Source organism: Seriola aureovittata, chromosome 14 (genome assembly GCF_021018895.1).
Source record: "Seriola aureovittata isolate HTS-2021-v1 ecotype China chromosome 14, ASM2101889v1, whole genome shotgun sequence".
In the NCBI taxonomy this organism is placed as follows: Eukaryota; Metazoa; Chordata; class Actinopteri; order Carangiformes; family Carangidae; genus Seriola; species Seriola aureovittata.
Genome location: NC_079377.1, coordinates 25,814,395 through 25,827,500, shown reverse-complemented (window position 1 = coordinate 25,827,500; position 13,106 = coordinate 25,814,395). Strand labels below are relative to the sequence as shown.

Below are 13,106 nucleotides of genomic sequence, written 5' to 3'. Positions count from 1 at the left end.
TCACAGCATGAGCTCGTTTATATTCATTAGAGCTTCTGTGCTGATCATTTCAATCAGCTGTCGACCCGGTTGGTTGCCGCTGTGCCTGTAACTGACACATACAGACTTCTGAAACGGTCCGATCATAAAACTACATTTCCCCTGATGTTCCCTCTGAAATGTGCAGTTATCAGTTTGTATGGAGGCGTGACCTGCAGGTCGCTCACTGTGATTCACCTGAAGCAGAATGAAGCCGAGAGAAAAACCACTTTAGACACAGATAAAAATGTAGGGCAGAGCAGTGAACGCCACAGTGGCAGCAGACAGCCATGATGTCCTGTTCGCAGCTGATTGTTTGACTGACTCGCCCAATCTTAATCACATTAGTGTTTAATTTAATTCTTATTTAAACTGAGTTCTGCAGTCAGCAGCCTCCAAACAAACAAGTTCCACATGAGACTTTTTATGCTCGTAACAAGAGATAAAAATATTGTTTATTTACAGTTAATTACTGAGGCTAATTTAACTGACTGAAGTTCACAGCAGAGTTCAGAAGTTCAGAATTAAAAGCTGTTTGCATCCTGACCGGTGTTTTCAATTATTCTGGCTAATTAGACCTCTGCTCAGGTTCATGTTGGGTGGGGCTACGTCTTCATGCCTCTCCGTTTCATGCATTCATACCAAGCATCAACCTGAAACATGAAGAACCAGAAGCTGCAGTTCCTCTAACGACCACTAGAGTCTGGCTCCAACAGTGAGTCAGTCCCCATAGACTCCCATGTTAAAATGTCCAACTTTACAGCAGAAATAAACATGTTTACAGCCTGGTACAAAAACTGTTTTGGTCTCTAGAGCTGATTTCCTCCTTCATGACACCTGTTTATATAACTCACCTGTTTATATAACTCACCTGTTTATATTTTATTAAGGGCTAAAGTTATGGAGGATTGAGGGCGTGGCCTCTTTGAGTGACAGGTGGGTGACCGTATGTTTGCCACAAACCGGTACGCCCCTCCTCTTTGACCATATTTGGATTAGCTGTGAGTTAGGGGGCGGAGTCAGACACTGCCAAGATGGCGACAGTGGAGCAGCTCACTCTGAGCTTCAGAAACCTGCGGGTGATGTCACAGAGGCGACGGCCATCTTTGTTTACAGTCTGTGACTATAGTAACAGTAAGAAGGAGTCTGCACTGGTGACAGAGAATGTAAGTGCTGTCCCGCTGCTTCTTGCTGCATTATTTAACAGCACAGGCTGGTGTTTCTTGGGGGGGGGGGGGGGGGGGTTATGCAATTATGGGATGGTGGTGTGTTACATAAGTCAAGAGCTGAAGGTTTGGGAGTGTGACTTTAAATGGAGGGAAAGGGGGAAAACAAATGAGTTCAACCAGAGTAAAAGAGAAATATTGTGTGAACATCAGAACCATGAAAACACTCGGGGGGTTGAACCTCTGACAGAAGAACCACTGATTAGAAACGTCTTGTGTTTTCTACGTGATACAGAAGTGTGGAGGAGCAGAGGAAGCGTTTCCTTCATTTCATATTCTAACAGCCATTAAAAACAGGAATTATAAAAAGAATTTATAAATGAACGATTAATCCATCAATTAATACTTCACATTTAAAAATGGATTTACAAAAACAGCACAAAACTCTCATTAAATAAACCATTTATCAAAACATTTATTAATTCATGAATAAATAATAGAATTTGAAAAGGTATTTTAAAAATGGGAAAATATTCCTGGATTCAATTTCCTTTTTCCAGCTGCTTTTCCTGTTAGCTAATCGATTAGCTTTGTCATTTAGCCTTTCTCTGTGTAGCCAATCACATGTTTCATCAATTAATGTATTTATAAAATTTTTATTTCATGAGTTTCTTGTTTTTTTCATTAATCCATTTTTAAATATTTGGTATTTACGGAAAAAGGGAAATCCAGTTATTTATTCCCATTTTTAAAAAATATATTTTCAAAAGGTTTTTCAAATTTATTCATGAATAAATAAACGTATTTATAACTGGTTTATTTAATGAGAGTTCATAAATACATTTTTTATCTGAAGTATTTATTGATGGATTAATCGTTCAATTATAAATTCTTTTTTCAAATTCCTGTTTTTCAATGTCTATTAAAATATGAAATTAAGGAAATGCTTTACTACTTTTGCTGTGACGTCCCTGCTCCTCCGTACAAACCTCTGACCTCTGACCTCTGACCTCTCTGTGTCGGAGAACAGGGGCGAACGATGCACCTGACGTTTCTCATGAACACGTGTTTCACCCACCCAGGGCGCAGCTGAGCGCGGCAGCTTTGCGTAGGCCGTCTAAACTCAGACAGATGGTGTCTCTCTCCCTCTGGCTCTGCTCTTTCACCCCCTCTGCTCCCAGGATGAACGCCAGGCCCTTGGAGCTGCCCGCCATGCGGCCCGTCAGCGGCGTGGACAGGACGTCGATCAGGTTCTTCCAGACGCCGGTGAGGATGAAGCGAGAGAACACGGCTCCTGAAGAACACACACAGGCACATTTTATAGGCAGGAAGTGAACTAGCCAGTTACATCGAGCATCTGGAGGAAATCTTAAAGCTCCACCCAGTGGAAAGGTTTGACTATAAAACAGCAGCTGACTGTTTTCTGAGTGATCCAATAAAAATACAGCAGATTTCAGGTAAAAACACTCAGAGAAACCAAATCCTGCAAGGTTTGGATGGTGGGTCCAGGTGGGCGGGGCTTGGTGACTGCTTTGTTGTGACATCACAAAGTTCCAGAAGTCCTGACGGCTGGTTTTAAGGCTCAGTTTCTGAATACAGGCTGTGTGCATTTCTCTGTGGACTGAGGCTTTGATACTTTCACAGTATTAATATAGAAGCTAGAGCTGATCTATAATCACACACCTTTACACTGGAGGAGCTCTAATACAGGTCATCAAAACCCAAGATCACACACACACACACACACACACACACACACACCACACACACACACACACACACACACACACACAGGGCTTAACTGTCATCAGGGGTGACTCAGCGGTGGTTACCATGGTGATTCTGGCCAATCCTTTGTCCTTGAGGGGGATGCAGAAGGAGCGCAGGTGGTCCCTGACTCATTTTCTCCATCTCTCTCTCTCTCTCTCTGTCTCTCTCTGTCTCTCTCTCTGTCTCTCTCTCTCTCTCACTCTGTCTCTCTCTCTCTGTCTCTCACTCTGTCTGTCTGTCTGTCTCTCTCTCTCTCTCTCTCTCTCTCTCTGTCTCTCTCTCTCTCTTCTTCCTCAGAGCAGTTACACCCAGTCAGAATTAGTGACTTAACAATTCATTTATTTAATTCTTAGTGCTTTAATATGTTAAAATATGTGGTAACCAGACGGACACGAAGAGAAATAAATTGTTCATAAATGCTCGATCTCGCAAAATGAATCTTGTTTCACTTTCCTCCAAATTTCTTTGAAATCTTTTGAACTTCCTCAGATGTTCTGCTGACGAACAAACAGACGACTTCAGTCAGACAGAACCTAAAGTCTGAATACATTTAGATATTTAAAGTAAAAGGCTTTATATGCATCAGATTTTCATTGTGCATGTTTGATTATTCTGTGATCATGGTAAATGGATCCAGCTGCTCACAGCAAGTACTGATCTGATTTAGTTTTTTCTCTTTCGTGCACTTTAAAGGAATTTAACTGATGAATTAAAACCTTTATTTTAGAGACTAAAGCTTCATCTTCTGAAGGTTCTGGCTCAATCTGTAACAAGCTGTAACAGGAGCTCTTACATAAACGGCCATAAGACCTAGAGGTTAATGTGATGTGCCACATGAAGCCACAGTGTGCGGCCCAGCAGACAGCAGAGTCACAGAGACTGTTACATAAACACAGTGAGAGCGGAGTCGAGGTTTTATAAGCTTTAAAAACTGATACATCACCACCAGCATCTTCACTTCACCTCCACCGCTCTGTGTTCACCTGAGCTTAGATTTCCCATGATGCACAGGGCAGTTACATCATGTTCCCTGGATATATAATTCATCTACTCATCTGGCGCGGCCTTGCTCATGTGTGGAGGTTAGAGCTGATGATGACACACTGACCTGCCATCACGCTGTCACCGCCCGCCTTGTTGCAGCTGAGTGGCGATTGGCTGGACGCCCTCCTGATCAGCTGACCGCCGATGGCACTGCTGCCCAGACCGTCAATATCTGAGAGGGGGGGGGGGGGTCAACGTGTTTATAATCGGCTGAAAATCGGCCATGTTGACAGTTTCCATGGCAACTAAACAGTGTCTTCTTCCAGGTGAGGCTAGTCCAATGAGAGTAGGCTTACGTTTGGATTATATGAGGTGTGTGTGTGTGTGTACCTGTCAGCGTGGTGATGAGCGGCAGGGCGTGGTCCTCCGGCGAGCCCCAGTACCCGGCCTCGCCCAGCAGGTTGCGCTCCAGCACCTGGTGGTAGAGCTCCTCGATCCACACCTGGGACAGAACCACGAGGACGCCGCTGCTCTGGATCAGACGCACAAACTCCTTCTGCACAACACACACACACACACACACACACACACACACACACACACACACACACACACACACACACACACACACACACACCTTTAGTTGACAGTTTGTGTTTTCTTGATTTTTCATACATTTATCACAGTGAATTCATGAATCTGTAAAGTCCTCGACACTTTATTTCCATGTTCTTGCAACTATTTCATTTTATTTTCTAAATGTTTTTAAAGTTTGAAGAAAGACTCATTTTTAACCTCCGTCTTTACAAGAATCTAAAATATGTCATTTGCCCTGTAAACAGTGACGGTAAGGAGCGGGATGCAGGAAGTGATGTCACGCAGGAAGGCGACACTCACCAGGCTGAGCACGGGAGCGAGCGTCCGGCGTCTGTAGTAGTCGCAGCAGCAGAGTTTGAGGTTGAGCAGCAGAGCGTAGTACGACACCAGGTACAGACCGTCTGCGTTCATCAGAGACTGACAGCTCAGGGTGTCACCTGCCTCGAAGCCCGGGGAGTGGATCCCACCTGGGGGGGGGGGGGGGGGGGGCAACCAGGACTTTACTGGGCTTCATTTGTAAATTGTAGCGTCTACCAACAGTTTGCATGAGAGGCGTTTAGGGAACATCTGTAAATTGTAGCGTCTACCAACAGTTTGCATGAGAGGCGTTTAGGGAACATCTGTAAATTGTAGCGTCTACCAACAGTCTGCATGAGAGGCGTTTAGGGAACATCTGTAAATTGTAGCGTCTACCAACAGTCTGCATGAGAGGCGTTTAGGGAACATCTGTAAATTGTAGCGTCTACCAACAGTCTGCATGAGAGGCGTTTAGGGAACACATGAATTCTGGTTTTAATCAGTAGTTTCTGAATCTGCAGAACCAACTGTAATTGTTTGTTTTGTTCTTTTACTTCATGTTTTCCACTGAATAAAACAACAGAGCGTCTCAAGAGTTTTGTTTTCACTTCAGTTCTTGTTCAAACAATGAATGTTTCATCTGAGACTCGACCAACAACAGAGACAGAAGAGAGAAGGCTGCTGCACAGATCACTCCACCCTCAGCAAATATCCTGTTTGTTTAGCTAACACACACACACACACACACACACACACACACACACACTCACCAGCCTGCAGTCCGGAGCAGAAGGTGGAGGAGAAGTTCTGCAGAGACAGGTCCACCTCGGTGGCGGTGGCCAATCCCAGCAGCCGGGGCAGCAGCGCCGCCAGCGACTGGACGAACAGCCTGGCGCTCTGCTGGTCGGCCTCCTGGTTGCGGAGCAGTTTGAGGGACATGGCGGCGTTGCGAAGGGAGCGGTGGCCCGGGCAGTCGCGAGGCGTCTGCTGCTCCTCGTCAGCCAGAGAGACGTTGTCAGAGCCGATGTCCGAGACGTCGGAGCGCCCCGAGTCTTTCTCAGCAGCCATGGAGTACTGGTCACAGGAGTCGAACTCTGTCCGCGACAGGTCCTGCTCCTCCACACTGAAGGAGCAACAGGGAGAGTCATCACTTCTCTATCAGACTGTGACACCTGATACAAAGATCAATACAATCACTTGAAAGCCATAAAAGTTTAAGATTGAAAAAACTCGTTCATTTCATCATTGCAATTAACTGGAAAAAATATAATAATGTAAAATAATAAACTGAGTTTTGAAAATCTAAATTAATCAAATATGCTTCTTTTATTTATAAGCTTTGGCAAATAAATAAATGAACTGTATTCCACTGCTCCATGGTGCGTTCATTTTCAACTGGGAAATCAGAATTTCCAATTTCCAGTTGGAAATTTGAACTTGAACGCCTCCTGAAGTCGGAAAAGTTGGAGCAACGTCACCAACGCCACACCTCAAAATCCAAGATGGCCGCTCTGCACATGAAGAGAAGTGAAAGCTCCAGCGATCGACTGTGACACACTTGGTGTTAATTGTGTCTCATTAATTAAATCAGTCGTACAAACAGTTTGTCATGACTCTCACACGCACACACACACACACACACGCACACACACTCTCACACACTCTCACACACACACACACACACACACACCTGAAGTTGCTCTCGCTGTACCGTGACCCCCCCGCGTGGTGCGACCTGGTCCTGGACTCCACAGACAGGAAGTTGGTGATGTCAGGGTAGACGAGGGCGTGACTCCGCTGGACCACATCTGGAGGAACCACTACTCCTCTCTCTCCTCCTCCTCCTCCTCCTCCTCCTCTTGCTCCTGCTCCTTCTTTCTCCCCTCTTCCCTCCCCCTCCCCTGCTCCTCCCCCCTCCTCCCGTTTGCTCCCCTGCTCCGGCTCCACGCTCCGCTCACGCGTGGCCCCCTCCTGGCCGCCGCAGGATGAGGGCGAGGGGAGGCGAGCGTCCTCCCCGCACTCCTCAGGAGTGGTGTGGCCCGGTCCGAGCCCCCCCGCCTCCAGGTCCAGGGTGGTCTGGCCCGTTTCCGTGGTGATGCTGATGCTAATGTCGGGGCTGCGCTCGGTGGTCCCGCTGGTGGCCATGTTGGAGGAGGAGGAGCCGGGCTCCCACGGCGGCTGCTCGGAGGCCAGGACGTGTCTCTGCCACCTGAAGTCGGCCTCGTTGATCTCCATGGACTCCCGCGTGGACTCCGTCCCGTCCTTCAGGTCCTCCAGTCGTCTGAGGAGGAGCCGAGCCTGAAAACACAGCGTCACCGTTTCACGCTGAACACCTCCTTTCTCTCCGTGTGTGTGTTTCCTGTCGGGGCGTACCTGCTCAGGTTGGATGCCGCGGCCGTGCGACAGTTCATCCAGAGCTCCGAGGAGAGCGCAGGCACAGGAGACGGAGGAGTAACACGCCTCGATGCCTCCCTTCATACACGCCTCCGTCATCCCGTCCATCACTCTGCCGGAGGAAGAGGAAACACACAGACGCATTTTCACTGATTCAGACTTTCAGATGAAACAGACTTTAAAAGATGGAGACGAGTCCCTGATGATCGAGCTCGACAGAATGAACCATGAGTATTTTAGCTTCTTTAAATACATGAACTTTAATGTATGAAATGTTTTAGATATTATATATAAAATATAAAATATACAGGGAGAGAGGAGTTACGAACAGTCTGAGCAGATCCAGGTGAGACTTCCTCTTCGAGAAGGAGCGCTTCCTGGTTTCAGGTTCGGCCACGCACGGACCGGCGAGGTCGTACAGCCGCTGAGGACTGCCCAGAATCTGACACACACACACACACACACACACACACACACACATTTCACAGAATGAATATATAGTGACATCATGTCATGTAATATGTTCAGGAAGACGGTGAGGAGCGACGGCCCGCCCCCTCCCACCTCCTTCATGATGCGGATGGCCTCGGTGCGGTGCTGAGGGGGGGGGTACAGCAGGATCCGGTGGTAGAGCGACTGCAGCACCGGTTTCATCGACTCCACGCAGCTCACCAAACGCACCAGCTCCGCCGCGATGTAACACACCGTCCGCACCACCGGGGCGATCCTGGCGGGGGCGCTGGAGGAGCAGCCCGACCCCCGACCCTGATCGGATATCCCTCCGCCGCACGAGTCCACTTCCTGGTTGAGTCCTGGGAGAAAACAACGAGTCAGATTAAAGACTTTAATCATCTGTGACACAAAACAAACAGACGGCGTGAAGCTGACAGGACGCTCAGAGACGAACTGCTCCAGAGCTCTGGGTAAATACTTCATTATTAATCAACTAATTATTAAACCTCTAATTAGGAGAATGAGCTTGTTCCACCCCCCCCCTCCCCCAGTGGTTTCCCCTGTAAATCCAGTTACCTAGACTGAGTCTGTCTGACAGCCGGTCTCGGTCCGGCGCCCCCATGTAGCCGTGGTGCGAGGCGATGGTTTTGTCGTTGACGGGATTTCCCATGATCGCCACGAGCGATGGACACAGCTGCTTCCTGAGAGGAGGGATATCGTTGGTTTGCAGGAAGTGAAGTCACAGCTAATAGATAATCATTAAACGCTGTCGGAACAGAAGCGGACGCTCTTGTACACGTTTGTGCTTCAGGTATATTTTATACGCATCATATCAAACTGTCAGAACGCAGCAGGTGGAGGTGTCACCTGTAGGATCGTGGCGGATGAAAATGTCTGTCAGATACGTCAATGAAAACAGGATTGTGAATATTTTCGAACAGTAAAATAATACAAAGAGGAAACATGAGTTCATGCAGTTTGAAAATCAAATCAATGATCAATAGTTGAACTTTGAGCTCCTAAAATATGTCACATAAATCCTTCTACAAACCGTTTCAGTCATTTCATCTGTATTTGTGCCAAAATCTTAATTCCATGATTTAATAAAGATGAAAATCTCAGAGATTATTCATATTATCTTGTCTCTTATTTTGGCAGCAACTTGTGCAGGATTTTAGTCTTACCACACAAGGTCGGTGAAACCTCTGGACAGGTGCATTGTGGGAGGACAGCTGCTGAGCATGGACAGGAGGCACTCCAGGTAGAGCAGCTGCAGCAGCTGGTTGTCACTGGACAAATTCATTGATAAAAGATGTGAGAAATCAGATTTAATCACAGTCTGATGTCACGAAGAAGCAGTTGCGTTTCCCGCCCTTTTTTAGCTCCACCTGCTGACTCTCGTCTTCATCCAATCACAACCTGACACGCCGGCCTTGAGCCAATCACCTGTAAGCTGTCTCTCTCTGTCTCTGCTGTGGACCAGCGTCCTTTAGTTCCCTCTAAACCTATGGATCGTTTCCATGGTGATCCACTTCCTGTCGGGGTCTAAGCGCCAAAGCCTGATCCTTCTTTTCACGATAAACTTCTCCTCCTCTGTTCCTCGTCTCCTCTGACTGAACTGTTATTATCACATATAAACATCATGCTGCAGTGAAGCAGGTGTCAGTGTTACCTGTCCACTGACTCCAGCTTCTCACAGAAGACTGTCAGAACCGTCACCACGTCTTCACACAGAGCCTGGCTGGTTGGAGAGATATCTGCAAACACAGAGACACACACACACACACACACACACACACACACAGTTAGGTCCGAGCTGTTCAGTCCTGAGGGAGTCCTGTAGGTGGCACCAGAGGGTTCAGTCCGGCGCTGGCTTCCTGTCAGCTGTAGACGTTCAGACTTCCTGGCAGGGAACCAGTGAAGTGCGAGTCCACGAGGAGCTGCAGAGAGTCCGGTCCACGTCTGGACTTCAGACTGTTGCTCTGCTCTAACGTCTACTTCTATAATGTTGATTCAGTCACATGCACTGTTCCTGTTTTAGCATTGAGCTAGCATTACAGCAGTGTGATGATGATGATGATGATGATGATGATGATGATGATGATGATGATGACGTACCTCTTCTCTGCAGCGGCAGCGCAGTCACCTCCTCTCCATCTGCACCCTGGGGAGGAACACACAGCAGGAGGTGCGTTCACTGTCACTGAGTCTTTTGTCTCAACACAGAAAATAACAAAGAGGCAGAAGTGGTTCACAGCTGAGGATCTGCTGTTGTAGGATTTAAACTGGTGCACGTACAGCACACTGTGTGTTTGTGTGTGTGTTGTGCATCGTTAACATAAATGTGCCGATAAGAGAGAGTGACTCATTTTTACCTCAGTGGCCGCAGAGAATCAGAATCAAGTTACTGGTTTAGTTCAGCAGCTCAAAAGCAAAACATATTGAAGTCATGATGATTTTTAACAGAGAAAAGTTAATTACATTAATGAGCTGGAAAAGAAAATATTTTACATTCTTGTTTAATAAAAAACATCTTTCTAGACGAACTGCTCAGAATGGTTCTTTACTTCTCTGTTTGTTGTGAATGCCCCGAACTCCCAGGTTCCCTGAACTGCTCACCCCACGTTCTACACTAGGTCTTCCCTCACCTAACACCTGTGCACACAGGTGTGTCATGTTTACGTGTGTATCTTAGTGTGTGTGTGTGTGTGCGTGTCATTGTGTGTGTGTGTGTGTGTGTGTCTGTGTGTGTGTGTGTATGTGTGTGTGTGTGTATGTGTGTGTGTGTGTATGTGTGTGTGTGTGTGTGTGTGTGTGTGTGTGTGTGTGTGTGTGTGTGTGTGTGTGTGTGTGTGTGACCTCTTGTCGGTGTCGCAGCTGCAGTGTCAGGTCTCCCAGTATCTGGCTCAGTGTCGCTCTGACCGCTGTGTTGATGCTGCGCAGGTGACAGCTGGACACATAGGTCTCGATACACACCTGGAACACACACACACACACACACACACACACACACACACACACACACACACACACACACATCTGTCAGTGTGTGGTCTTTCTGACATCTGAGTCACAAAAACAGAAAGTCCATGACGCACAGTCCTGAGGCCGCCGCTGAACTATCAGGGAGATTTATGGGAGGTTTCCATGGTGTCACACGTTACCATGGTGACCAGACTATGTAGAGGGATGGGGCAGGAGGAGGTATTGTCGGGTATCTTCCAGACGGATTAGAAGATAACACACACACACACACACACACACACACACACACACACACACACACACACACAGCCGGGGTGTAAACTGTCGGCGCTCTGGAGGAAGCTCTGCCTGAAAAGAGGTCAAGCTTTACTAAAGGTCCAAACTGACCCGGACTCTGGATCTTTCACACTGGTGATTTTGACTTGAGGTGGTTTTCAAGTTTCAGCTTCTAAACAAAGAGACGCTTCACAAACTGAGCAGACAAGACCTGGACCAAGACGGTGACTTCTAGTTCTGGCGGCTCAGATCTGGGATTTCTGGCAAATGAGTTTGGAAAAGTTTTCTTTATCCAACAAATGAGGAAGTAAGAATATGTCAGACCTCATTCTGAAATGTGAGGACACGGTTACAGGAGAAATTAAACAGCAGAGCGTCTCCGTCTCTCCGGTGTCTGTAGCTGTAAAGTGATTTCCTGTAAGTGAGATGACGATGTTGAAGGTAAAGTCTGAGGCTGGAACTGAATAAATCCCTCAGCGCCTGTTTGAATGGGATGTTACTGATAATGGAGTGGTGCTGCCAACCTCACACCCTGAGTTATGACCCAACACACACACACACACACACACACACACACACACACACACACACACACACACACACACACACACACACACATCTGTCAGTGTGTGGTCTTTCTGACATCTGAGTCACAAAAACAGAAAGTCCATGACGCACAGTCCTGAGGCCGCCGCTGAACTATCAGGGAGATTTATGGGAGGTTTCCATGGTGTCACACGTTACCATGGTGACCAGACTATGTAGAGGGATGGGGCAGGAGGAGGTATTGTCGGGTATCTTCCAGACGGATTAGAAGATAACACACACAGACACACACACACACACACACACACACACACACACACACACACAGCCGGGGTGTAAACTGTCGGCGCTCTGGAGGAAGCTCTGCCTGAAAAGAGGTCAAGCTTTACTAAAGGTCCAAACTGACCCGGACTCTGGATCTTTCACACTGGTGATTTTGACTTGAGGTGGTTTTCAAGTTTCAGCTTCTAAACAAAGAGACGCTTCACAAACTGAGCAGACAAGACCTGGACCAAGACGGTGACTTCTAGTTCTGGCGGCTCAGATCTGGGATTTCTGGCAAATGAGTTTGGAAAAGTTTTCTTTATCCAACAAATGAGGAAGTAAGAATATGTCAGACCTCATTCTGAAATGTGAGGACACGGTTACAGGAGAAATTAAACAGCAGAGCGTCTCCGTCTCTCCGGTGTCTGTAGTTGTAAAGTGATTTCCTGTAAGTGAGATGACGATGTTGAAGGTAAAGTCTGAGGCTGGAACTGAATAAATCCCTCAGCGCCTGTTTGAATGGGATGTTACTGATAATGGAGTGGTGCTGCCAACCTCACACCCTGAGTTATGACCCAACACACACACACACACACACACACACACACACACACACACACCAGATGGCCCTTGCGGCACAGAGCACATTCACACAACATGTTGACCAGGTTTTTACGAGCTGTTAATGGACATCAAACATCACCTGAGTGCAGGAGCTGCTGCTGCTGAGGACCAGATTTTACAGCGAATAACAAGCGAGTTTTGGCATTTAGAGGCGTGGCAGGTTTGTATTTAAAGCTCCTCCAGTGTAAAGGTGTGTGTCCATGTGTAGTGTGATTATAGATCAGCTCTAGCTTCTATATTAATACTGTGAAAGTATCAAAGCCTCAGTCCACAGAGAAACACACACAGCCTGTATTCAGAAACTGAGCCTTAAAACCAGCCGTCAGGACTTCTGGAACTTTGTGATGTCACAACAAAGCAGTCACAACTGAAACTGATCTTAGTGTTTAAAGCTCCATGTTTCTTCTTCTTCTGTGTTTTATTTGAAGTGTTGATCCATCAGAAGATATAAAAACCATCTCAGTGTAGTTTTACATCTCCTCTCTCAGGCTTCTCTCTGCAGCTCTAGTAACAACAGGTCAGTGAGCCAATCAGAGGAGAGGAGGCTCTGAGCCTCTCTGCTGATTGGCTGACTGTTTACTGAGTGATCCAATAAAACTATAGCAGATTTCAGGTAAAAACACTCAGAGAAACCAAATCCTGCAAGGTTTGGATGGTGGGTCCAGGTGGGCGGGGCTTGGTGACTGCTTTGTTGTGACATCACAAAGTTCCAGAAGTCCTGACGGCTGGTTT

General features: G+C 47.0%; 1 protein-coding gene across 2 annotated transcripts in view; it reads right to left on the bottom strand.

Annotated features, from left to right (window-relative positions):
- Positions 1–13,106, bottom strand: part of arfgef3 (ARFGEF family member 3) — a 46,764-nt gene that overhangs the window by 25,155 nt on the left and 8,503 nt on the right. For both annotated transcript variants that reach the window (XM_056394952.1, XM_056394954.1), the window contains exons 6-19: positions 10,539–10,655; positions 9,798–9,843; positions 9,352–9,436; positions 8,864–8,968; positions 8,256–8,380; positions 7,791–8,038; positions 7,556–7,668; positions 7,206–7,338; positions 6,523–7,130; positions 5,603–5,955; positions 4,836–5,002; positions 4,329–4,494; positions 4,063–4,170; positions 2,263–2,478 (exon numbers count right to left, since the gene is read on the bottom strand). In XM_056394952.1, coding sequence (XP_056250927.1) covers positions 2,263–2,478; positions 4,063–4,170; positions 4,329–4,494; positions 4,836–5,002; positions 5,603–5,955; positions 6,523–7,130; positions 7,206–7,338; positions 7,556–7,668; positions 7,791–8,038; positions 8,256–8,380; positions 8,864–8,968; positions 9,352–9,436; positions 9,798–9,843; positions 10,539–10,655 — 2,590 coding nt within the window. The remainder of the gene's footprint in view (positions 1–2,262; positions 2,479–4,062; positions 4,171–4,328; positions 4,495–4,835; positions 5,003–5,602; positions 5,956–6,522; positions 7,131–7,205; positions 7,339–7,555; positions 7,669–7,790; positions 8,039–8,255; positions 8,381–8,863; positions 8,969–9,351; positions 9,437–9,797; positions 9,844–10,538; positions 10,656–13,106) is intronic.